Below are 27,886 nucleotides of genomic sequence, written 5' to 3' on the forward strand. Positions count from 1 at the left end.
CAATTATTAATGTTAATGATGAGGAGTGTTATAGCTCTAGTGATTTCTAGTCATTTTTAGTCAATAGTCTAGCGATTTATGTGCTAATTTAGTGTTTTTGTTTTCAAGAGTCTAAAGATTTTGTTCTTCTAGCACCTGGCAACTCTGGTCGTGACCCCAAAGAGTGAATTCACTTCCCAAAATGGATTTAAAGAAATTAGTTGGGGATGCATCTGTGTTCTTTTCAAGAGCTGTTCAAGTGAGTCCTAACTGAAGTCGTGAGATTTATTTTCACAGCTCATTTGAAACTGCTAGCCTGGGTTAATCTTTCACTTGTTTGACTTGATAGCCTAATTTTTCAGATCTAGACGTGGTGTAAGGTTTATATTAACAGACTATTCAGGTAGCTAAGATATAAACTCACCTCTACTGTCAGAATTGCATCCTAATTCCAAGTTTAACATGCATTTGCTTTGAAAATGAACTTAACCCCCACCCTAAATAGGCTATACCAGTTCAGGGTTTATATTTACACATTAGGGGGGGGGGGTATTTTGCAGTTCATATAATAGACTTACCAATAAAGTGAACATACAACTTTATGCCTTTTTATGTTCTATACAAATATGATAATTGCTTGTATTGCAAATCATAGCCTATTCAAGCACTTTTGACCTAACCTAACTATAAGTAATTCTGGCATTATTAAAATGTAGTATTATTTTGTCAATAACAACCAATAACTCATACTTTAATTGAAAATTCATCATTTTTAAAAGCTCAAAAAAACTTAAATTTGAATTTGTGATAAAAGTGATTATTGTATTCATAAAGAACATGAAAAAAATGCATCAAGTGGCATGTTAACTTTATTGGCTAGTCAATTATATGAACTTTAGAATATTTACAGAGGGAGGGGGGATAAAATTCAAACTTACCTCTATAGTCAGAATCACATCTTGAATCCAAATCTAATGCTCATTTGAAACTGAAATTAACTTTACCCCCCTCCCCTCAAATGTGCAAATACTACTACTACTGCTGCTAACAACTCACAACAGCACCAAGCTGCCTGAGGCCAACACAGCTACACACTCCTCCATTCCAGTTTATTCAAAGCCTCCCTCTTTACACCCTCCCAGGAAGCTCCCATTTCCTTTAAAGCTTTCTTTATGACATCCTTACACCCTAGAAAAGGATGACCTGCTTTCCATTTAGCATTGGACAGTTGGATGAAAAGGACAATCTTTGACAATTTGTCATCTTTTATCTGCATAACATACCCTAGCCAAAAAAATTTCCATCTGTTGCTAATTCAAGAACTGCAATTATTATTGTCATTAGTAAATGTTAGCCTATTATGAAAACAAATTTACAGAAAAAAACAGAAACCCCTCAAAAATGATGGCTCTTTTTATAGTAATCCCTACTGAATTACTCAGAACATAACATTTTGTTATTAAGACTAGGATAATGAAAATAATTACCGTTCCTGAATTATCTATTCAAATAGAATTTTTTTTCTCACAAGACAGTTTTTTTTAAACTTTTGGCTACTATGAACTGTTTTACCTTTTGAGGGCCTGCTAAGGGCTCAAAATGTAACTTATCCCCAAAACATTATTTAATTATGAAAGAGGATAACATAGGCAGCTAGTAGTGTGTCACTTTCATCATAGCTAAAGTATATTGGCAGCTACAAATTTACTGAAATCACTTATACATCATTTTCTAGAAATAACAGGTGCAACTTAATTAACAGCTAGACTGTAAAAAAGATAATTCTTATTTTGGTATTTTTGCTGCATTTCCACTCCAGAAGATAACACTATAAAATTCTGAAAACTACTGAAACAGATTCTAAAATATCATGTACCATAAACTTTACCTCCACCCCTCTTAACAGTAAAATATATACCTCAAGTTGCATATATGCAATGCATTTTCCACATGTAACTCTTTTCTTCAATTTTATTCCATGGCAAAAAAGCAATACAACAACAAATTCAGTGTATGCAAATTTCAGTGTAAATGTTGATTTTGGTGCATATAATTGACCATTGGTGGGATAATAATAAATTATTATAGGATGTTTGAAAGTAGTTTTCAGGATGCTATAGTGTTTCTTTCTGGATAGTAGTAATACAAAAAGAATACTTTTTTTATTCATCTTCTTTCTGCCTTACAGTGTAAATTTAGCTAAAATTTTAGCTGAGCAACTTTTGCTCTCTTGGAAACTAGGCTAGGTAAAGAATGATAGGCCAATACTGGTTGAAACCATATTCTAGCCTCCTTGACAAATTATTTCTTAGGAGTCTCTAAACTCCTCTCTCCACCTAATATATGTTCCCAATCAGAAGGAGTAACAGTATCACCATGCACTTCTGAGCAACATTCCTTAAAGTAGGAAATTCCAACATTAAAAAACTTTTATTAGAACTGGGAATTAGAATAGATCTCAGCAGCAGCATCTGTGGTTGTGTTTTGTCTCGCCCCCTAGAACAGCAATGTTGGTGCTTCAAAGAATCACTGCCAAACAAAGTAATTAGTACATCTCCAGTAATCTGGTTCCCAAACCAAGAACAATCTTAATAATGACAAAAGAGTGACTGTGAAAGTAGATAATAGAAGAAATAAAAAGAGCATCAATTATCAGAATGCAAAATGAAATGTTCCAAAACATAGAATAATCTTAAAAATAGACACTTGACTTATAAAAGAAGGTTTAAATACAACAGACACTTGACTTATAAAAGAAGGTTTAAATACAATCTTGCTGATGAAGCATTGAGAAACCCAATGCATTTTTGGTTGTATGTCTTTCGCCAAGACCACAATAGACAATGCATCAGAAAACTGATCACAACCCAAGGCAAAAAAACTACCAACACTAACAAAGTTCCTAAATAACTGAGCCTAAAATTTGTCTCGGTTTTCAGCCCCTCAAGCTGATGGTGCTTTACATCTCCCACCAAAATAGAATATAAAATCCCCAATAGAAAGCACCACAGCATCATCTACAGGTGTCCTAAAAGTGCTACTAAATTAGATGCTATCAAGTCACCAGGACCTGGTAATCTGCATCCAACTGAAGATGTAATAGCAGAGGCCATAATACAAGTCTTTCAATTATCACCCTAGCTTAAAAGAGCTACAAGTAGACTGGTGGCTAGCCAGCATAACACCAATATTCAAGAAAATTGATTGCAGACATGATGAAGATACAATTCAAGAAAAGCCCTTCCTCAATCCAACTATGGGTTGGATCTCCTGAGATTTGTACTTTTACAGTTGGGATAGTTTTTTCTTTCTAGTATCTCTGACTGTTGCCAAATAATCTAGAATTGTTTGGTTACATTGAAAACTACTTGAAATTTAGAAACCTCAGAGGGACATTTCTTCTCTATTTCACCTTCATATCTGAAAAAGAATTGAAATTTTTTATCTTATTGTTACCAAACTTTAATAACCTGTAATTTTCATTATTAGGCCTATATTGGGCATCAGCAGAAAATTTTCCAGGGAAGGGGACAGACGCCAAAATAGCAGTGGTGGTTGGGTGACAGGAAATATATTTCATGATATTTTTTTGTAGGAATAAGTTTATTTTTTTGAATGCTTTTAGGAAAAAAACTCAAATAGAAAGAGCAATTAAGTTCAATGTAAAATGAAACAAAACATAGTAAATTTTAAATGACAAGGATTCCTGGCAAAGGATTAAATTTATTAAATCAATAATATACTTAATTATTATACATTTAACCTTAAAAGAAAATCAAATTCAAAACCAAAATTACATCAAGATTTTATTGCTGATTTTATTCATCACCAATTTTTTTAGTATATTCAAATTTTATTCAAAAGTGAAATTGTAGATTTAAACATAGGACAATACTAATCAATGTACAATTATTGATTTACATATTTTAAAAGCAATTAACCAGGGATTGAAGGGACTGCTGCCTCAAATTATATCTTGGTTAGAACTGGGTGTTATCTGGATAACAATCAGAAATTAGATAAAAAAAAGGGAGTTTTTCAACTGAAAGCAAGGAACAGATTCGAAACCTATTTGAACAGATTATACTTTATATGAAAGGGGTGATTTCCTCCTTAGCTCCTTACTCTTTACTGTGAAGTTTGGCTTTTATCGAAATTTTTTGAGAGCATTTGCAATGGGAAAAAAGATTTTTCAAAGCACTAATTTTTTTTATAAGCAAGGTGCTGAAAAGGAGGTAGTCCCCCTTATATACAGAGTAATTTCAATTTGTTTTAAGTTTTAAACTTGCTCCATACTTTAGTTGAAAAACCATTTCTATTTGTTTAATTACATTTCATGAAACTTTAAAGTTTTATGAATACAATACTTTTGGTGCTGCTGAAGAAAACAATCAATATTTCAATGTTCTCTGTTTGGATTTTGATGGCTAATCAAACAGTTTGTGGTAACGAACTGTAAGCAAGGAGCGGCCCGGCTCAATAGTAACCGAAAACGGAATTTTGATACCAATAGATATGTCAAAAGAATTGGCTCAATAGTAACCGAAAACGGAATTTTGATACCAATAGATATGTCAAAAGAATTGGCTTATTATGCTAATTCTAAATATAAGTTTCTTTAAGTTTAGTCTTACCTATCCAAAGCTACGAGTCTGAAAAAAATTGTCTGATTTTCAAAAATGGGGAAAGATCCTCTAAAAGTCATAGAATTTTAATGAAAATCACACCATCGTATCGATAAATCTTACTTTAGAGGTTTCAAGCTCATCTGCAAAAATGTGGAATTTTGTTATTTTTGCCAGAAGAAAGAACATGGATGCATGTTTATTTGTTTTTTGTTTTCTTTTCTAGGAGTGATTATCTTGACCCAGTCGGTTTAAAACATTCTAACGGAAATGAAAAGCTCTAGTGCCCTTTTTAGCGAACAAAAAATGGTGGGCAAATCGGCCCCCTCCCACGGCACTTTTCCCAAAATAGTCCAATAAAAATTTTGAGACAGCTATTTTGTTCAACATTGTTGAAAGGCCCAATAAATATGTCTTTGGTGATAAAAAACCCCCTACAGCCCCTGGGGAAATTTTTTTAAGTTATAAAATTTGCCCATTGTTTAAGTATAGTATTTGTTATTAGGAAGTATGCATACATTTTTTGGGTGGGGAGGGGATGATGAATTTTCTGCTTGGAGGATTTTCCACGGGGGGAATTTTCGATGGAGAGGGAAGTTTCCAGGGGGTGAACTTTTCAGGTGATGTTTTAATCTGGGTGAATTTGCCAGAGTTCCTATACAAAAATTCGTTATATATCTTGCTTTCTCTTTACCGGTTCAATTTTACAGGTGGAGATATTAAAGGTAATGGTCCGGTGTAAATTTTTGCAAGGATTGAATTGTCCAGAGGATATTTCTGTGGAGAGGAGGATTTTTTCGTGGAGCCAGATATCCTGGTATTATATAAAAAACGATCAGAAATTTAGTAAAAAAAACAAGTTTTTTCAACTGGAAGTAAGAAGCAACATTAAAAGTTAAAACGAACAGAAATTACTACATATATGAGGGGGTTATTCCCTCCTCAACACCTTGCTCTTTGCGCTAAAGTTTAAATTTTGTCCCAATTCTTTAAAAACGACTCCTGAAACACCATGGTCGTTTAATTAAAACATTGAATAACTCTTTTTAAGTGCTAAAAATTGTAGCGTGAAGAGCGAGGTGTTGAGGAGGGGGCAACCCCCTCATATTCGTAATAATTTCTGTTTGTTTTAGTTTTAATTCTGCTCCTTACTTTCAGTTGAAAAAACTTGCTTTTTTTATTTAACGAAGTTTAGTAACAAACATTTTTCTAAAGGCAATGGAAAAAGGATGTCAATTAAAGTAAAAGTATATAAAAGTTAAAAAAGTTAGTAATTACAAAAAATACACAAAACAGTAGCCTTCTTACAAAAACTAAATTATAAACTCTCAGAATTCAGTTCTGTTGAGCAATGCCGAAGCGTTGGACGGATATTTTTTGACAATATCGATGGTTTTGAACTTGGTTATCAAACACCAAAATATTTAATGTCTTTAGACCTAGTGTTGTAAAAAGTAACGCATGATCAAAGTAGTTTCTTCAAAGTAAAATATTAAAAATAAGATTAAGAAAATCAAAGAAAAATATTTGATTCGATATATTTAGTTTAATTTTGAATACCAAAAAAACAATATATTCAACACTTTTATACTTCATAACTGTAAAAAATAAAATCTTTTTCAAAGTGACAACTAGATAAATACAATCACTCCTGGGAAAAATAAAATAAATAATAATAAAACACAAAACGTATCCGTTCAAGGGGAAAATACAGAGATTCCTAGCATTCCGTTCGGGGGAAACATTTCTAATCATAGTGGCTTCATATATCAGCTCATGGGTACTCTTTCAGTGCAAGCAAAAGCTGGTGGCATATTTTAGGATCATCATAAAAGCCTGATTTGTTATTTGCTTACCATTGATTACCATGAAGAATTTTTTTTTTACTCCAACCAAATCATATAGAAAAAATAATGTTTATAGAAACCAGGAAAGGGGTCACTCAGTCACAAATTAGAACTTATATTTTCCTTAATAAGGAGGCAGCCAAAAGTGAGGCAACACGCATTTTCTCCATGGTTTTCCCTATTATAGTCTCTTTCTTTTGGTTTCCTTATAATTATTTTATAGTCCCAAATTTTCAGGGGTGGGGGCATGGCTCCCCCTGCCAGCGCCATTGATTCTGATCTTTCTAAAGTGTCCTGTTTGTAGGTATGACAAGAATATTTATAGATATAAGCTATTTAAGACCAATCATTTCTGGCAAACACAATGTTAGGCAGAAAAAGAGCCATGTAGAAACCATAATATACAAAAAGTCTTAAATCCTTTTTTATAGGTTTTGATGTTCTTTGTTGCTCTTACTAGTGTAATTTTGACTATCTCAAGAACATAGATGGATAAAAAGGCAAATTTAGAAGCGAAATATGTGAGGATATAAAGAATGTTGGTGCTAAAATTCTGAGATTAAAATTTATTCCACAAAGCTATTGCCAAATAAGTGCATAATTCTTCAATAGATATACTTGATAGAACAGACTTTTGAAATTGACCCTCTGTTTATTTGAAAAAGTGGCCAAGAATATGATCCCCTCCCCCCTTCCTTAAAGGGTTTAGAAAAATTTATTTGTCGTTTTTCCACTATTGAGCATGGAAAAGTGTTAAGTCTAATAGTTGCTTGCCACACTGGCTCTTCAGAACGTTTATTCTATATAATTAGCTGTAGGTTGATGAGTAATGACTTCCGGTCAATTCATCTAACTCTTATTAACTCTTATCCAACTCTTATTTCTAACTCCTATTTATCTAACTCCAACACTTATCATCTAACTCCTATTTGTGATCTAACTCTTATTATTCTATTTTTACTGCTTTAAAAAAGAGATTGAAAAATAATTCTCACTAATCAACCACTTAGCAGGAATTCTAAGTTTGTTTCCAAGACTTCAAGTTTCTGCTCTATTATAGCTTACAGAGGAAAAACTTGGAACATCAGACAAGACTGAATTAGATGCCCACTATGAGAATCTGGTAAACAGGACTGAACAGACAATAATCTGGACTGAAAAGCTTGTGCAGGATGTTGATATACTTATTACTCCAAAACCAAGTACGTTATTTATTCTCAAGTGTTTGTTTCATACTTTAAACCATGCTGATTAAATATAATGACTATATGATTTTTGTGAGAATCTGGTAAACAGAACTGAACAGACAATAATATGGATTATATTATACATAATATTATACAGAATAGAATATAAGAAGAACAGTGGAATCTACTTAAAATGTATGTTTCCTGTGCAAGTTCGATATGTCATTTTTCTGCTCTTCTGTGGTTTCAACATATCAACAAAAAACACAAATTTTGCCTTCATTTCATAGCTGAGACTCAGTACAGAGTATGTACAGACTTTCTTACACTTAAAATATGATGGAAATTGGTTGAAAATTATCGGAAAAATTCAAATATTCCTATTTTTAGGCAAGTTTAGATCCTTCTCTAAAAAAGTCTAAGTAATATCAGAAATCCAGCTTGGTGAATAGATAGAGATCTAAGAGAAATGAATCCAATGATATGAGTATCTTGTTTTCTTTGGTGAAAAACGTAGCTCCAGACTTGTTTAAACGTTGCTTGTTTCAGAGGGAACATATACCTTAAATAACTGACTCTGTTGAAAAATCTTAGCCAGCCAGTAATATAGTCTGGCGACTATGACGTGTTGCTATAGATGTTGTAGAGCAGGTAACAGTTTACCTGGAGAGGAGAGATCATAAGTATATTTTTCAATTCAGTTGGTTTTCGAATACTCACAAAAGAGGGTGCATTTCTCTTCTCCTGAAGGCCGGAAAATGTATCTTATAGAGACTGGATCCAGTAACTAGGTTTTATTAAAAGGTGACCGAATTTTTTACTTAGTTTGGTAAGTATGCCCTGTTTTGTCTCAGGGACCAAGTCAGAATTTTCACGAAAATTTTTCTACTTCATAGGAGAAGAGGGGTAAGGGGATTTTGAATATTCGGGGAAGGAAGCTAACTATTTTTTCTCTGGTCCTCAAAGAACACAATATGCTGAATTTCTTTCTGTAAATTTTGGAAACCTATCCTACTATAGTAGTCCTCTTGCCACACATACTAGAGCATGTGTCAGTTATGATACTCTCTGATCAATGTTGTTTATTTTTCTTTATCAGCTATTTCCTGACGCTGTACTACCTTTCCCGTCTTCAAAATATGATATATTGTGCCCATTGCTATTTATTTTCCCTTTTAGTTTTTTCCAGCACTCTTTCTATTCAGCTTGTTGCACATAAGTATTTTTTTGGAACGTTCCCTGGTATTTTCTGTAAATATTCCGAGTCTCCATAGCCATTTCTAGTTCCTCAGACTAGTAATCTTGGTGCAAGATCTCAATTCGAGGCAAACGAGGCTGCCACCAGTATTTCATGGTGGAGGAGATAGGTGAGAATGGTACTGAGACTCCTCCTTTGCTCTCTAAATAAAGCAACTTAAATAGATTAACTCCATTGCTTCCATGTCCCTGAAACCGACTAAATGATCTCTATTCCCACGTCATTGCCAATCCGGCTTCAGAGTTGGAGTGGGGACGGAAACCCTCCGGTATCACCAACGACGTTCTTATATTCAACCAGCTGACCAAGACCTCTTAGCATTCTAGAGGTCCAGACCTCTGACCTCTTAGCAACCTCTAAAACATATCTTCTCTTGCAGAAGGTATGTGAGCAATATAGGGGTAACTCTATGTACCAAACTTCCTAAACAAATCTCTGAACCTATACCTAGGCGGGAATGATAAATAATAGCCAGAAGTGAAATGTAAGAAAACTTTAATTTAGTCTATTATTCAGGTCAACAGCTGCAGTAGAACTGAAGTACTCAAATAAAATATATACTAAAAAGGCACGCTAAATATCCTATGAGATTCTGAGCCAATTAGTGACGTCGTGGGGTTACACGCACTCTATTTTGCTCGCTGAATGAAAGGCTTTTTCCCAGAGTCATAAACCGTTGCAAAATTCTTTTCTGATCAGCGCGATGGCTAATAGCCAGCGTGTCTACTTCACCAAACAGGAATTAATGCCGTAAAGATTATGCTGCTTCTTCCTCATTGCAAAGAAGGGATTATATGAATCGTGATGTCTATCAATCCTCACAGCCAATAATTAAATGTCTGTTTAGAAGCTTTCTTTACTCTTTGTTTTATCGGACGATTTTACTTTATATCCATATTTCTCAGTTGAAGCAAGACTCCACATTCGTCAGTAATCTGTTTTACTTGTACAGGTGCTCAATCGCTCAAATACCATGTGAGTGTTGGTTAGATTCATTCCAAGCCCACTGGCAGAAAGCATGTCACTTCTTACAACTTTAGGCTAATGAGATGTAATACCAAAAAAACGTTTGTCACCTTCTTGTTGCTTCAAAATATGCATGCCGAGCCGGAGTAATCTTTGAGTACTTGTATAACGCGCAGTCATGTTTAACGGACACAGATTTGTTGGTCAGTCACAGATCTAGATGAGTTGCAATATTGTGTTACATGTTCTGTTATTTTTTTTTTATCTGTCCAGATGAAAATAAAAGTAGTCGATTGGAGCCACGTTAGGACTGGGAGGGTAATTGTAGCTTCGCCATTTTTCTTTTGGTTAGAAAATTGATTAACTGCTTATTGATAAACTGATGAACTGCTAGAAATAGAGTAGTCAACTGGAGCAAAGTTTGGACTGGGAGGGCTATTGTAGCTTCGCCATTTTTCTTTTGGTTTGAAAATAGATAAATGTCTGATTGATAAACTGCTAGAAATAAAGTACTCGACTGGAGCCAAGTTGGGATTAGGAGGGCTGTTGTAGCTTCGCTACTTTTCTTTTGGTTAGAAAATTGATGAAGTACTATGACTCTAAATTCTGCCTTTGTCTTTTGTCCTTGGATATCGTACCGCGCTAATACATTTCTTTTTTTATTAATTAAAAAATTACCGAAAAAATTGCGAAAATTGATAAAATTGAGATGAAATGATAAAATTGAGAAAATTGATAAATTGCTAGAAGTAAAGTTGTCTACTGGAGCCAAGTTAGGACCGGGGAGGCTGTTGTAGCTTCGCCATTTTTCTTCTGGCTATAAAAGTGATAAACTGCTATGAATCTAAATTCTGCCTTTGTCTGTTGTCTTTGGATTTTGTCCCGCGCTAATACATTTCTGTTTTTATTAATAAAAAAAAAAACTTACCGAAAAAAAAGTTTTTCAAGGAAAAGTAAAAACCCACGTTAAACTTAAGATCAGCAGAAATAAATTCCTACCATAATGTAAGCCCAAAACGACCAGAAATTACTATTCAAGAATAAATGAAACCCAAAACGAACAGAAATTAAAATAAGCGATCATAGCAAACATGAAGGTACAGTTACTAATATAGATGAACAAATAAATCTTAAAACGAGTTAAATTAAAATTGAATACTCGAGTCAAGCTTAAAACGAACAAAAATTACTACAAACTGGAGTTTGGTTACTGTCCTCTTCCCGCTCCTTTAACCATCAATGTCTAAAGCCTGTTGCTTAAACATTTTTTTTTTGCGAATTAAATCGATTTCTGAAGGTTTGTTCACCTAGAATAAAATTTTCCAAGCTCATGAAAGATCAGTGCTGAAGGGGAGGGGGGAGGGAAGGGGATCGCGTATATATGTGCTTGAAAACACCTCTGGCCCTACTATGTACTTTAGATCCATTTTCGAAAGTTTATGTTAACTAGCAAAATAACATTCCAAGATGGCGAGGAGTTGCTATAATGGTCTTGCCTGGAAATATATCCTCTTTATTTCGCGTTCTATGTTCTTATGCATACGGTATCTATCATTTTCTTTATCCAAAATCAGAATCCCTTTAAATAGAATCTATCAAACCTTGCTTGTCGGGAAGTAGTCGAGGTGTAAGGTAAAAATTACAGACCCTATTTGAGTTGTAGACTCAATCTCTAGATGTTTTGTTTTCTTAGTACAGAATCTTCCCAAACTCCTGAAAGGCTAGCGCTGAGGGGGGGGGGGTTCCTATAGGTATGTGCTTGAAAATACCTTCTCTGGCCTAATATGTTCTTTAGATTCATTCTTGAAAGTTTATGTAAATAGTAAAGTAACTTTCCAAGATAGTGAAAAGTTGCTACACTGGTTTACCAGGAAACTCAGTCTCTCTATTCCCCCCTATATGTTCGTGCGTATATGGTATTTATTATTTCTTTTCTTCGTTCATTTTAGGTAATCGAGTTGAAGATTATATAATGGAGAAAATAGAGGGACAGAAACCACGACGATTAAACAACCTTGAATGTCTCGGAAGCGACATGATTCGAGCTGGGAATGAAGTCGGTCCTGGTACTGCCTATGGTTAGCTCCTCCGTTATCACTATTAAATTATATTTTGGTATTATTCTTTTGCTAGTAAGAACGTCTGGGGACGATTTCTTAAGAGGCTGGAATGGAGGAGGAATGTTCACCAGTGTTTACACTAATGCGGGTTAATGTCAAAATGGGTTTGTAGCAGTAATACTGTGGCAGTTGGAAGTAGTTTGATATATGGATTGTATGCTGATTTTTTTCGTTTGTTTTATGGGTTTTACCATGTTTTCAAAAATAGCTCAAGGAAAAGAGGATAAAGATAGTACAATACTACGTAAAGATGATTGTCCATACGAACCCCGTAGTATGCGTAGTGAAGTAATCAGCATCAACATTTTATTCAAAATCAGCAACTGCTAACTTTTCAATCATCCTTGCCTCATCATTATATGTCTATCGATCATAAATGTTCGGGAATTTGTGAATCAGAGCTTTGATTAAATCTGGAAAATTTATTTGTAGGTAATTTTATGGCTTGGTGCTAATTATCTTAGCTTGAATTTTTCAAGTCCATTTTTATTTGATTTTTGCATATTTCTCAGGCTTATCCCCAGTTATCGGAACTTCACCAGCCAAATGGTATAATTCATAGGTTTAAAGATTGTAGCATATGTGACAAATTTTAAGTATTGTGCATTTTATTGATTATTTTGATTTTTTAATTTGACAGTTTTTTTTATGTTTTACACTTTATATCCCCTCTCCAAACTCAATACCCTAGCTTCGCCCCTGATCGGAAGTTTTGACAACATTCATTATGCAAAAAAAAATATTTTGCACCTTGCACTGGGTGCAAAGCTGTTATCTTATACTAAATAAAGCTGTGATGCTTTCTTAAACAAATTAGGAAGTCTTTATTAAACCTAGACCTGCTTCTGGTCACACAATAGTTTGCTTCCCTCCCTCTGTAAGGTGTCCACACTCTAAAATCAAAGTGATTCTAAACTAGCATTTATTTATTTGACACCTCATACTAGTATTGTCGCTTATTTGTACTGTGGTTTTATTGACGACAGATTCAAATCCAAACACACGTCATCTTTGTTGGGGCTGGGCCGACTGAAATTATCCTTGAAGACCAGTATTGCCTGACATCCATACATAAGGGTGGGCTAAAAAACCATTCTCATTACTTCTGCTTAAACATGATAAAAATGTAAGCAGAGCCTATTTTAGGGAAATTTGTTTATTGTAGACATCCTGTAGAACTATGATCTGACCTGTTTCAATTAAATTGAGTTTTATACATTTTCTGGGTTAGAATTTCATGCTGAATCGATTGACGAGCTCCATTTGCTTATATTCCTATATGGATATAAGATTAAACGGAGTTTCCATAAGGGGAGTACCCCTACTGTTTTTATTTCTTGTGCTTCTTCCAGAAACGGTATATAATTACAGCTGGACGTGGAATCCAAATTTCTTAAAATTGTATTTTTCTATTAGGGAGTATCCTGTAGCTGTTTCTTTCAGTGCATTTGACCTTAATTGTTGTAACACCCAAGGAAAGGCCAGCTGAATTCGTTTTTTTGTGTTTTTGTGTAAACTTTATATTTTTCTGGTTGTTCTCTTTTTGCAACCATAGGACAATATTCACGTGTCCTTGGTAGCACCTCTGTTTGGATATAGCTGTGGAGAAAGCACATCTCTCCAAAAAAAGAGTCGAGAGTATAATTGTGTTCCTTTGAACAAGTTTTAGACATATAAGAAATACCAAACCTCTATCTGCTTTACTGAATTTAAAGTACCTTGGAGTGTACACTTAATTTTAATTTAATTTGGTTTCTCCATTTCATAGGAAAATTTAGTTTATAATTTTTATACCAAGTCCACTGCAAAAATCTCCATATTTGTTTGTTTCACTAGCTTTTGCATGTTACCGTCATTGTCCGAAATCTTGCTAATGGCGATATTCACTGGTGAGTGTCCGCGATTTCTTTTTATGGTACTTGGTATTTACCAAGTGGTATTACCCTGGTATTTACCTGTCTGTCTGTCTGTCGTTCCTGGTTTTGCTAGTCCGGGCACTTCCAGATAAGCTAGGACGATGAAAGTTGGCTGGTGTATTAGGGACCAGACCATATTGAATTGGAAACAGTCACATCCCCGATTTGACCATCTGGGGGGGGGGGGGGTAAGGACGATTAATTCGGAAAAATTAGAAAAAATGAGGTATTTTTAACTTACGTATGGGTGATCGAATCTTAATGAAATTTGATATGTAGAAGTACCTCGTGTCTCAGAACTCTCGTTTTAAATGTCGACCGGATCCAGTGACATTGTGGGGGGTTTGAGGGGGAAACAGGAAATCTTGGAAAACGCTTAGAGTGGAGAGATCAGGATGAAACTTGGTGGAAGAATAAGCACAAGTCCTAAATACATGATTGACATAACCGGACCACATCTGCTCATTTTAGGGGAGTTGGGGGGGATTTCTAATTATTTGGCGAGTTCGGTGCTTCTGGACGTGCTAGGATGATGAAAACTGATAGGCGTGTCGGAGACCTTCACAAAATGACTTGATAACAGATGTTTTTCTGATTTGAACATCTGGGGGGTTTGGTGGGTGGGGTGGGGGTTGGGAAATAGTGAAAAATGAGGCATGTTTATCTCACGAATGGGCGATAGGATCTTAATGAGACTTGATAATTGGAAAGATGTTATGTCTCAGATGCTCCATTTTCAATTCGGATCGGATCCGGGGACATTGGGGGTGGAGGACGGAAATTTTGGAAACCGGAGTACCGAGTCGAATTTTAGGTTCCGACGTCGTCACAAGTGCCATATAAGCTCTTGGCTCTTCCGACCTCATCACAAGGGCCATATGAGCTCTTGGCTTTGTTTCTCTGCTTGGATTCAATTAACTTTGCGAGTCAGCTTTTTCAGTCTTATGCAAGCTATGATGGTTATGGCTTCATAAGACTGAAAATTTATAAGACCATCATAGCTATGATGGTTAGGTTAGATTTAGTTATAAATACCGGAAATGGGTGAAAAATACAAGCTAACCAGACTTAATTTAACCTAACTTGTCACCATCAAACCTTGTATTAAATTGAAAAAGTTGACTGGCAATGCCAACTAAATCCAAGGAGAAAAAGGGGTATTACGGACATTCACCGATGAATGTCGACATTCATGAATTTCGAACATTCAAGATAACATATATATAAAAAAGGATAATAAAACAGCCACAAAAATGGAAATTTTATGGTAGTTCATCAAAGGACCAACTTTAAGGAGGGTTGATTCAAAAGTAAATAAAACAATAGAAATAGTAATTGTAAAACTAAACAAAAATGAAGTAATAGTAAATAATGTGAATAAATGAATATTGAAAGTAAAATTTGCTAGTGCCTATAGACCTCAGGATGCTTAACGCTGCCATGAGTTTCTACTAATGCTAATTGACACCTGTAAACCATTTTTTTTTGTTCATACGGGTTGGGTATTTTCTATGAAAGAAAGGAACGGAAAAAGGGTAATTCATGGTCTGAAAAATTTGAGGAAAGTGTTGGTATTCTCGAAAGTATCTCCTCTAAGCTGTTACCATAACTAAAAAAGGGAAAAAGATGAGAATTGAAAGTAGTAAAAATCGTCATAACTAGCAACAAAGGAAAGAAAACGCGGAAGAGAGTTAATGAAATGAAACCAAGCCTGAATACACTTAAATTAAAGTGACCTTAGATAAAACTAAAAAATTGAGGAACAGAACCTTGGTACTTACAAAACAGAAAAACAAAAATGAAACCTGGAAATTCAAAGAATAGTCCTCTTGCACAAACAGCAAATTTTACAAATTTTTTCATTTTGCTCAGAAGAAGCAGTATCAAAATATATGTAGTGTCCATAAACCGTTCCATGGCTGCGGATTGTCCGTGTTTTTTTTTGTTCTTTTCTTTTGTTGTCACTTTTCTAGTTGAATCACAGCACTTATTTCTTGGCATTTTTTAGCCAACCAAGTCATGCCTACGAATCTTGTATTCCGCTTTAAGATCTGGTCTGAGGGAGATCCAATCCCCCCAGAAAACATTAGAAGAGAAGGAGTAGTATTACTTGTTTCTGCTTCTTTACCCCGCCTGGAAAAGCTTTGTTTTCCTTTGGGTGTACACTAACTTTGCTCAGTTTCGGCCCTGCCGCCATTTTTTTGACTTTCTTCTTCTTTCTAGGAAGTACATTGATTAAAGTCGGAGCAGGCCAGCAGAAGCTTGGTTTACTTGAAAAAGAATTCGCGACGTCAGCCACTAGTAATTTTATTGACCCTCTTCGACGTTTTCTTGAAAACGACGTTCGTACCTATGTCCGTGAGAAGAAAGATTTGGAAAATAAGAGGTTGGACTTAGGTGCGGTGAAAAACAAACTGAAAAAAGCAAAGAATGCTTCTCAAGACAGTGTAAGATTCTTTGGCTTTAATTGACCGACTTAATTCATTTCAATTGTGCTCCTACCCTCACTCTCTTAATTTGACTCTGATGCCCTTTGTTTTAGTGTTTTTGAATTGATATCAATCTTAGACCGTAGATGTACACATGCTCGACTAAGGGGGAGGAGGAATCCATAGGAGGCGTATAAAAAGGTTGTATTTTGAGCCATGATTTCTCAATTCTTATGGGAGTAAACTGATTTCTCTATCCATGACTTTCCAAAGGGGGGGGGGTGCTTGGAAATGGGGGTTACTTTTGTGACGGGTACCACCAGCCCTGAGAACAGTCCTGTCTCAGTCCTTCGTTTTTAACTGGATATGCTTACACATTTTGAGGAGTTACAAAAGAAAGATGGTCATTTTCTGTATAAAAAAAATTCGGGTACCGAAAATTTATTATCAAATGGATACATAATTGTAATACCATCAAGAATGAAGTTGATTAATAATGAACATTTGGGACTTTTGACGAAAGTAAATCTTTCCAGCTAAAAGTTGCGATAGTTTTTTTGTTGCATTTTATGGCTCTATCCGTCATTGAAAGGTCTGTTGTAACCATATGTGTGCATATGGATAAAGTGGGGGTAAATCCGCAATCCTAAAATAACAACTAAATGTATTCTCTCTGGCAATCCTGTTGGTTCATTACTAGGGATTTATATCTGACAGAACTTTTTTTTCCCATTCCACGACAAGAAGCGCAACCCTTGATTTGTTTTTTGGATTCCTAAGAGGAACTGTGTTTCTCGTTTAAAGGCACTGTTAAACAAATATATACAGCGATTCATCAAAGTGACCAATTTCCAGAATAGCTGTTGACTTTGTGGCACCTATACTGCAATAATTTGCTTAACAGGCATACGCCATATTTTTTAGAATTGTAAACGACAAGGAGTCGTGTGACCTTGTTTCTTGGTGGCACATATTTATGTTATGATGTCATGATTCTAAAGTTTAAAAAAAAAAAATCGGTTTTCATTTGACCGCTATTTACAGGGTCATTAAAATGCTGATGACTAGAAAACCGGATATATTGTAATATGTTTGTTTCTCTTACTACAGCAGTATAACGATACCTAATATTCTATTTAGGTTTCAAATAGGATATTAGCTACTTTCTATTTATATATTCTATGAATAGAGCTCATATTAGTAAAATATGTTTTTATGAAAATTGAGAAGTTTCATGTTAATGAGAAGTTTTTCTATTCTTTGTATAATTAATGCAAGTTCATTCCCAGGCTGCCCAATTATTATTAACACAGAAATAATTATCAATCTTTCTGAGTTTTTAATGGTGAAAATAATCCGAACTCACCTAAAAATACTCAAAGACATGTCGATTTATTAGGTAAAGACAGCGTATTATTTCGTCTTTCATCTTGATTGATTCTGTGATTTTTCTAGCAGTGAGAAAGAGGCAGTATTGCCAGTTTCGCAAAGGTTCTTCCCGCTTAGGCTACCTGAAATGCAGAAGTTGTGTTTTTTTTAATCAGTCGTAGCAATTTTGACAGACTTAAAGATAAAATGTAGTGCGGTACAGGTACCAACAAATGCTAGTGCTCTAATGAGGAATATTTTGCTTATCGAAATATTTTTACACATTTACAAACTTGAACTATAAAAATTGGAATAGTAATTTTGTCGTCAAATGGAGATTTTCATCATTGAACTTAATTTCCTGGAAGCGTGCTTGAGCGTGCTCATAGTTGTTGTCGAATTTACAGATCATTGGCAACAGCGACACCAGTTACTTCTTTAAATTAAAATGTTTAATTTTAATATAAATTAAGAAAAGTTCATTTTTGATTGAACAAATAAAAGTTTTGAAACTATATACAAATAAAGGTTTTAAGACTTTATTATTATTTTCACTTTTATTTTTCTAGTTTATTAGCTATTACACCGGGTTTGTAATCGTATACCAATTTAGTACTAAGATAGTAGATAATTTATTTCTTCTTTTTAAATTTTCTTATGAAACTTTTTTTTCGTATATTATTTTGACTATGCTTTATCATCTTATTGCACATAGTCTTTGGGTGGAACAGAAAATACTCTTGCTCTTATGAAGACCGGAAAATAATTTTTAGTGCGCATTACCAGGAATCTACGCAATAGATTCCAGGCTCTAATCAACCTATAAAAGGAAAGAAAAAGATTGGGCATTATAGAGTGGGAAGTGAAAACTTTCGCATAGCCACCAAAAGGAATAAACACTTTTTTCAGTATATCGGCCAAATGAATGAAATTCGGTGCCTTAGTGCATAAAAAAGGGATTTTGAAATCTAGATGACCACACTACTCCTTGTAAAACCAATCTGTCTAATTTTGATGAGCAGTATATTGTTGATTTTTTTTTTGTTCTGTGAATATATGCTGTTGTGTCCTGATTTTTTTACTATAGTCTATCTCATTTTATACCGACTATCATGCCTGTATAATGTGATGTAGTGTAATGTAACAATGTGATGTTTCAACCATATAAAAGTTTACTCATTTTTTTTTACCATCTCTGATTCTTTTTCTTTTTCACTTTCAATTTCTTTCAAACTTTAATGTCTTTTCCATTTCTTCAACCTCTATCTCTTTCTCGTTCTCTGTCTCTTCTTTCCCTCTCTCTCTGACTTTCCCACTTTTTAGTGCATTAAATCTCATAATAATATAGCCGAGTTTCTTTCCTTTTTATTACATGCTGCAGAAACAGAAAGAAGGATCAATCAATGCACAACTTTTAAAAGAGGTAACATCTTCTTATCAAGTCGTTGCTTGTTCATTCACAAGCCAAAGACCCTGTTGCATGACAGGAATGAAAAGGGGAGGTTTTTTGTGGGAATGGACAAAGGGAATCCCCTCTTTACCAAGTACAAAAATATGTCTCTCCCCCCCCTCTAAAGAAACTTTTCCCGAAAGTCTTAACTCTATCCTCCAGCTTGAGGAAAAGCAGAATGTATTCTCCAAATTGTCAAATCCGGTACCTTTTTATGAAACCTAGTAGTATGTAATCCGTGTAATGAGAAATTTTCGGTTGTCTTCTGCTACAAAGAATAAAAAACTTGCGTTAGGTTTTGTCTCTTTCAGAGATACGTCAGCTACACAGGCGCACACTGTATTTTGATTGTCTAAGGGTTACCAAAGTTATGAATTATTTAGAGTGATATTTTGTTTGCATGTTGGAATTTTGAAAGGTTGGACCTGCTACTAAAAATGTAAATACAAATGACTTAAAATAATTTGGTGCTCGTGTTTTTGATACTGGTTGAATTTGATAAATACACGATTTGCTTAATTTTTTTATGTGACTAATTGTCGCATGGAATTACGAGGCATATATCCTTAAAAAATCACTGACTTTTGGACTCATTTATCTATTGCGGGCATGGGTGCCCATAAGCTAAATTTTAGGGGGGCGGCTTACCTGGTCTAATCGGCAATTCCAATGTTGTATAAAAGAAATATCAAAACAAAAATATACAAATATAAGGCAGCATCACTCAGTCAAAGGGGCTGGCGCTTTATGCCCCTTCCTCATGGACGCCCATGATTGTGAGTTTTGCATGGAAAAGAATTACCCTGTTAACCACTCCTTGATATAACTTCTTTTTCATTGCTGGTATTTTTGTTGCTTACAAAGAACATTTTCTGATTTATGAATAAAGTCTTGTGTCTGAAAAAAAAAGAAGAAAAAAATAGCAAATTGGAACGGCTCAGTTGAGTCTGACAAAATCGATCAAGTCTTGTTGAGAATTAATTCGTTTTATAGTGTATTTATCTGCTTGTTCATGTGTTCTATTAATAGTAGATCTTTCAACCTTGTAAAATAGTCAATAAAATTGCAGCAAGAATAATGTAAGAAAAGAATTAAACTGGCTAATTGAACTGATTAAACTGGCTTGGCCTATAATTTAATTGTTATGAACCGTTAAAAAGAACATAACAGGCATTCTATTTTATTTTCTGCGTCACGTAAGTTTTAGCTACTTAAAACAATGGGCAATAACAAACCCAATGATTGAAAGTCCTGTTCGTCAGCTTATTTTAAATTTAGCTATGTATTAACTTGTCGATCTAACATTTTCTTTCGTAGGTATGGCCAAGTATTTTAGCCAGTTCTTTATTATAGATAGAAAGGGAAGTACGTTTGGCACAAGGATCGTTCGATCGACAAGCTGAGATAACTAAACTGTTGATGGAAGGTATATTAGTCGCACATTCGAGTCACTTGCGTCACTTACAGGACTTGGTTGCAGCTCAGGCGAAATGTTATGCGGCCTGTCATGCGCAGATGCAGGATCTCCAACGGGAGCTCTCTAAGTATTTTCCTTCCTTTTTGTTCTTTTTGATATCAGAAATATGCAGCAAATATACAAAAGACATGCTTAGACTTTTTGGGGGGAGGGGGAGAGTAGTGTCAACTGTGACTACTTACTTTTGACAGGAACTAGACGAAAAACTGTCCTGCTCGGCACCAATGGACTTTGGAATTACGTTCGACGACTGCTTCGATGTGTCGGTTGCAGCTTCTTCTCTTTCTGTCGGTTGCTGCTAATTCTCTTTTAAACCTTTGCTAACTCTCTTGAATGATTAGTCAAACTTTTTCTTTTTAAGATTAATCGTACTCTAAAAGTATTATCAAATGACATGTTGATGGCGTACAAGATGCAATGGAGTTGTTCTTATACGCTATGTGTTTAATTCTAGCAACAAAGTGATTGAAAGGCAGAGCGTTGATTGCAGAGTCAGTGAATCGCCAAAGGCTGAATAACTTAATTTCAATGGGGGGATTTTCTCAAAAGACACGTGCAAGGCTCTGGAATCAAATATCCAACTTATAATTTTACTCCTTAAATTTAAGATTTTCATGCAAGGGACAAAACTTTCTTTAAGGGTATGCATCTCAAGAAATAGCACCAACTATACCGAGAAAGTAGACATCAATTAGATTCACGAAAATTTTCGCCCCCCTTCTGCCTCTCCTAATTCCTGTACGTTTTAAGGTTCGACTTTGGGACGCAGCCTCTTTAACTCTTTAAGAAAACGAAGTTTTTTTCATATTATTTCTGTACGTTTTTCTACAATCCATGGTTGATGTAATTTAATAATAATTTTCCATGTTTATTTTCTCGCTTTCGGTATCAATAAATTCAAACTGACAAAATTATCTAATTTTGATAATTTTAATAGTTTAGCAGCTTAATTAAAAATTTAGCAGCTAGTGGTTTTTACCCACCCGCCTCCGGTTTATGGGCCCAGCGCGCTTCCGCTGCGCCAAACTGCTGTTATGCTTGTTATCAAACAAGTTATTACACTAGAAAATTTCACCAACGGCTTCAATTAGGAAATCAATTTAAATGGTTCTTTTAACTTGCTTCCATCAAGCCTTACCCCCGCTTCAGTATAAATTCTTGTGAACATTCCAGTATGTAATTCTGATCACATGTTTCCATGTTTATTTTCTCCCTTTCTGTATCAATAAATTCAAACTGACAAAATTACCTAATTTTACAAATTTTAAAAAGCTAGCAGCTAGTGGTTTCGATCCACCGACCTCTGGGTTATGGGCCTAGCACGCTTCCGCTTCACCAAACCGCTGTTAGAAAATTTTACCTTCAATGGGGAAATGGGTTTTTCTAAGCTAGAAAATCGGGGGGTTAATATTTTCCGACGAAACTTTCCAGGAAAATTACTCGGAGAATTCCGCGTCGAATGAGTCTTCGTACACCCAGATCCGATGTCGGCTGTGACCTGTAGGCGTGGCAGAAAAACAAAAAAAGGGTTTCTGTAATTTTTCTCAAATAAAAATTTTACGGATTAAGACGGAATTTTTTGAAGCTTTCAGTCAGTCTCACCATGTCGAGCTGATCATTTTGATGTACTTGATGTTGAAATTCGTAACTTTTAACAACAAAAAACTTAACATGGGCTCTTATAGGGAAATGGAGTTTTTCTAAGCTAGAAAATCGGGGGGTTAAGATTTTCCGACGAAACTTTCACGCAAAATTACTCGGAGAATTCCGCGTCGAATGAGTCTTCGTACACCCAGATTCGATGTCGGCTGTGACCTGTAGACGTGGCAGAAAAAAAAGAATATGAACATTAAGTGGCTATGCGTGGTTTCTGGAAAACAGGGAAGGAGTTATCGGATCGAGCTAAGATAAAATTTCGCAGATAAGCTCCTGGGCCCTAGGGGACCTTAACTTGTGAATTTCAGCCCGATCGGACAACGTTAAAGGGGGGCTGGGGTTGGTGGGTCGAAACTTTCGGCCAGATTTTCCCCATGAAGGAAAAGTCGGAGGGGGATGAAATTTGGCAGGTTTCTTAGTTGGAGCTCGGGCTACGAAATGCATCCCTCCCCATCCCTCTGCGACCACTGGAACCGAAGATCGCTTAACATTGTCGTGGTTCGCCTCTTTAAAGAGGCACGAGTGTGCCTCCTTGACTCCTTAAATTTAAGATTTTCATGCAAGGGACAAAACTTTCTTTAAGGGTATGCATCTCAAGAAATAGCACCAACTATACCGAGAAAGTAGACATCAATTAGATTCACGAAAATTTTGTTGATGCGTTGATCAGCTTATTACATAGAAACAAACTTTCATATCTTTCTACAAGGCTCCACGACTTCGAATAGAATCAGTTCCATTCTAAAAGAAAGTTTCTACCGTCCCAAGTCCAAATTGTTAACCATATTATCATCAGAAGGATTTTCCCTTCGTTTGTATGAGCTTATTCCACAGTTTAGAAAAAAAAAAAAAAAAATGGAACTGTAAAAGCAGTCGAAAATTTTTAAGTTTTGCTTTCACGGAGCAATTTTCTTCTGGTACTGACATTTGCTGTCGAAACTTTTTTTTCAGTTTTTTTTTTTTTTATCGGATAAACTCAGCAACAATACTTGGCCACAAGACTTTTAGGGTGACAAAACGTTGCTTGGTGTGTCCCCCCTCCCATTTGGAAAACTTTCTGTAAATGTTTAGTTTTGTTCCAAGGGCTCTAGACTAGAAACTGTGCTGCGAAGCAGCATTATTTCCAGATTAAAGCACTAAGAAATGCTAATTTTAGAAGCGCGTCCATTTCTGGTTGACCCTCCTCCTCCATGGGGCAGACTAGAAATGCGTAAAGTAGGCTTGCTTACAGGTAACATTACCTTTAGAGCGAAGCCTATTAGTCCATGAGCCCCGCGGACAGCGGGGCGAGGTCTGTATTTTATATTTTTTTAACAACCCCGTTTGAGGTTTTTTTTTTTTTTATATCACTCTTTGTTGAGTAAATATAGAATACAGACCTCGCCCCACGGGGCTCATGGACTAATAGGCTTCGCTCTAAAGGTGATGTTACCTGTAAGCAAGCCCACTTTACGCATTTTTGGTCTCGTTGGAGGGGGAATTTAAAAAGCTAAAAAATGGATGCGCTTCTCTAATAATGACAAAGAAACAATTTTCGCTCATCAGAATCTTGTTGACTTGGTTGATGCGTAAAACCAAAATTTTAGAACGGAGGAAGGGTCAGGGGATTTGTTTGGAGGGTGGTCCTCTAACCAATCCGATGGTTGACATCTTCCTCTTCCGTGTACTTCCTTCCCTTTTAATAAAAGACCTTATCCGTTTTGACAAATTATGTTTACGGTAATTATTTGAAGGTGTAGTATAGTTTTTCTTTTAGTGCCTCTGGGCTGTATACTGGAACTGAAGCTACCGGAACTCGGCCTGATGCTGACAATACACCATTATTTCGTCTAAACAGTGAAGAAATTGATCTGAATTCACCAACCTCACCCTAGTTTACCAAAAGGAATTTTCCTCCTTCTTTCAGATATTTTTCGAAGTTTTACGGTAATATGCAGCTTAAAGTAGCTTTCTTAGTGCGTGTCTTTAAATTATGTGTAATTTGTTTTTATAAAAGATATAACTGCCTATGAATTAGTCAATTGGATCAGGCACGTGCGCAGGGGCGGTAATAATAATAAAAAAAAAAACATCACTTGGTAATATGAATTAGAAGTGCCCAAAATGCGGTGAACTTACGGATTTAGGTGGAGGAAGAGAGAGGGCCGTGTCCTCTTATCCCCTGCGGACATGCCTGAATAGGAGTGACCAACCGCTTGAGTTTACTTTTTAGTTTTTTAGACAATTTTTGTCTGCTTCCTTCGTATTGTATTTATTGCTGTTATTCATTTGACATTACAAGTTCTTATAATAATATGTAGCCTGTGGTCCATGTAGCCTAAGGTATAAATTGTAGCTTAAGCTGAAACTGCAGCTTAAGTTGTACAACATTTAGCTTAAGGTTTATCTTCCCTTTGAAGTAGTGCTAGCTTCTGCCAGACCTACAGCTATATCTTGCTCTGACACGACAAGACGTTTTTATTACTTGGTTCATCAGTTTAAGAACTATCCACTCACCGACTCAGAATTAGGATATTGTGTAAATTCCTTATCAGAGAATTCAGATAGCTAAGAAACAAGCTTACCCAATCAAAACTTCATCCTGAATCCAAATATAACATTCGTTTCCGTCACAGACTAAGTTTTAACCTAACATAGCCTAATCTAACAAAGTATTCTTTCTAACCTTACTCAAATGGGTAAACTGGTTTTAACAAGATTGACGCTAACATAGGTATACAAGTCGTATCCAAATTGAGAGAAAAAGGCACCATCTCTGATAGTCCGTAAAGGGCTTAAAATTGAATTAGCGATAAAAACGACTGTCATATTTAGCTTCAGGATGAAATTCTGATTGCAAAGGGGGGCTTATTTCGTAGCTATCTGAATACTCCATTAATGTATATGTTTAGCTATATCTAATAAATAACAAAGCAAGCTCAAAAAATGCAATTCGATGCACGGATAGAGTTAAATATCAGTTATTAAAAATTTGGTTTTTCCCTAGGAATGACGTATGGACTGATGATAGATAGAATTATCTATTAACAAATGATTTGACATAATTTTTATACAATCCTAATGAAGACCTGTGCCAGATTTGCCTCTTATTCAATTGCCATCTACGCATTAATTGCGTGGGGCTGCAGAATAAATAATATTAACAGCTTGCAGATGGAATATAAACCTTAAGGGGGCTATTTTGGTTTGTATTTTAGAAGTTGGTGTGGTTTGTTTTGTAAATGCTGAATAATCGCCATAGAAAAGTAAATTCGAGTGAAGATTTTTTTTTTAGACAGCTATTTATTTATTTCTTGTTTGTTATTTTTCTATTTTATTTTGATCGAAGTGAATCAAAAGCTACATAGCTTTCGCAATTACTATGTGAATTGCTGCAATGTTTCACTTTTAAGCGTTTTTACTTGTCAATTTTGAGAAAGGATTGTAAGAACCCAGGGTGTGTAACTTTGGATGAAGGGGTGCAACCCTGACATCATTATTTATGGATTTGTTCCATATTACTGTGTAATTTTGTACGTAATTTATTAGTTATGTTTTATTTCGACGGGTTTTATCAATAAAATGAAATAATATGTACGTCCTAACTGGCGCTATTTGTAATTGTCATTTCCAATCTCGGCTTTGATGTTAAATGACCTGCAGGTAAAAATTTCCTGTTTTTTTTTTCGGGTATTTCCTTAGTTTTTGTATTCCAGCACTTTAATGTATTACTGTGTTTATCAATTCAAGTTAATGTTCAGCCGACTTGAAAGAAAAGTCGTTCTATTTTTTGAATGAAAATGTCGAATATGAAAAGAAATCCCAATTCATCTAATATTCGTCAGGTTCTTTTTAGGCGGGGATGGGGGCACGTTTCAATTATAGATAGGCAGGGTCACAGCAAAAAAGAAGCTCTACTAAATAGTTTGACTGTTATTTTTGTTGAATGGATTTCTAAAGTTCACCTTTTTTTAAAGTTTTTAAAGAGTTTATTTCATATTCTTTATAAGTTATTTTTATTTTCAAAATTATTCTCTTTTTAAGTTGATTGGTTATCTCGTCATACATTTTGTTTCGTCGCGTCAGCATTTATATTCTAAAATGCTTTTAGGTCCAATGCTAATTCTAGCCGTGCTTTTGTTTTAATTTTCACTTTTTACTGACTTGTTTAACTAATTAAGGCTTGCTCTTTGAAGGTTTAGTTTTGTCTTTCTGAAGTAAGGAAATTTTGTCCTAAAATAATCATTTACATTATTTGAAATATCGTTTTGGATTTTAAGTTTTACATTCCACTTTTTAAGTTGTTTTTTTTTTGCAAAAAAAAACTACAACAAAAAAACAAGTCAATCAGCTCATTTTACAGAGAACACTGTATGATACTTTGATTCTTAACCAAAAGATGAAATGGAGGTGTGGAGGGGAAGGTCACATCTCGAACATCACTAGATATATCAATTATTGCTTTTAGGCTACGTAGGTAAATAATGTTTCTTATTATTGCTTGGACTTCTTTAAAATGGAATCTTAATTTTATGAATTATAGGTATGTACATAAGTCTGGTTTCGAGGGGGTCTATGACCCAAGAAGTGAGTTTGAGGGTTTGGTTAAAGGTTGTCATCACACTGTTTCTGCTTTTTAATATCTTACCAGTTTTGTCCAAAAAACGAGTTGAAATGGCCGAAAATGGTAAAATACTGAATTAACTTCAATTACATCTACGCCATTTAAGCTCTCACCCTATGTATGCACCTCTACAACCTGTTATTACTAACTGCTAAGTTAACTAGGACGTCATACACCGGATGGGTAGCTCAGGCACCTTACCGTCTAGTATGTAAAAATAGACTATTTCTTATTCTTTGAAATGAGGATTTGTAGTACTATTTTTGTAGTACAGAAAGTTTATTTTGCTAAGGGTTAAAAAGTCTATGTAAGATGTACTGAGTCTGATTGCCTGACTAAACACCATCTTGCATGGTCTATCGGGAGAGGGAGGTTTCAACCTCCCTCTCCCGATAGGCAAGATTTTGACAATTGGGGGATTCTTTTGAATGCATTTGGGTGATTTATATTACTTCAGCTTTGTTTAAGCTATAAACAGGTGGGAAACAGTTATGTGTGTATAGTAGGCGGTTTGGTACGCTATTAAGAATATTCCCAGTATTAGTAGATATTTTTTCTTGTCGTTTGTTAAGCTCTTCGAAGAGGTTGCAGCTTTGAGCTTTTTATGTTGTTTTGGTTTGTGCATTCTAGTCCTTAATAAATTGATTTTTTCAATTGAATTATGATTCATCTAAATTGCTGTTTAGAAATGTGGACGTTAGTGAACGCTTTTGCACTGTTATCATAAACTATTTTCTTATTGTCGCTAATAAATTAAAAAAGAGATAAGAAAAAAGGAGGAAATGACTTAATTATAGATGAAAACGGAACGCTGACTCATAATTAAGAAAAAAGATTAAGACCTTCTTTACTCAAAAACCCTATAAAGACTAGCCCTAAAACCCAGCAATCAGAGGAGCACGTTTTAATTCGCATTTCGGCACATAAGTATAAATGGGGTCTCATAAGTTCAAATGCCAACTTTAATTCAATGGTGACTTGCTGATTTAATAAATTGTTAGTAGT

At 35.1% G+C, this 27,886-nt stretch overlaps 1 protein-coding gene across 1 annotated transcript; it reads left to right on the plus strand.

Moving 5' to 3' along the window:
- The first annotated feature begins 114 nt into the window (after positions 1 to 114).
- On the plus strand, positions 115 to 27,540 carry LOC136037900 (endophilin-B1-like). Its single transcript, XM_065720755.1, has 6 exons — positions 115 to 238; positions 7,512 to 7,653; positions 11,812 to 11,940; positions 16,122 to 16,345; positions 20,499 to 20,689; positions 24,035 to 27,540. Exons 1-6 carry the CDS (start codon positions 182 to 184, stop codon positions 24,150 to 24,152), a joined length of 861 nt encoding a protein of 286 aa, XP_065576827.1. The 5' UTR covers positions 115 to 181; the 3' UTR covers positions 24,153 to 27,540.
- The last annotated feature ends 346 nt before the right edge of the window (positions 27,541 to 27,886 follow it).

Source organism: Artemia franciscana, chromosome 17 (assembly GCF_032884065.1).
Source record: "Artemia franciscana chromosome 17, ASM3288406v1, whole genome shotgun sequence".
Lineage (NCBI taxonomy): Eukaryota > Metazoa > Arthropoda > Branchiopoda > Anostraca > Artemiidae > Artemia > Artemia franciscana.

What these genes read in the sequence shown, in the direction of transcription:
- LOC136037900 (XM_065720755.1), top strand. Translation starts at nt 182, where the DNA reads ATGGATTTAAAGAAATTAGTTGGGGATGCATCTGTGTTCTTTTCAAGA. An exon ending in ACTTATTACTCCAAAACCAA is followed by an intron (nt 7,654 to 11,811) that starts GTACGTTATTTA and finishes CGTTCATTTTAG; the next exon opens with GTAATCGAGTTGAAGATTAT. An exon ending in CTCCAACGGGAGCTCTCTAA is followed by an intron (nt 20,690 to 24,034) that starts GTATTTTCCTTC and finishes TTTTTCTTTTAG; the next exon opens with TGCCTCTGGGCTGTATACTG.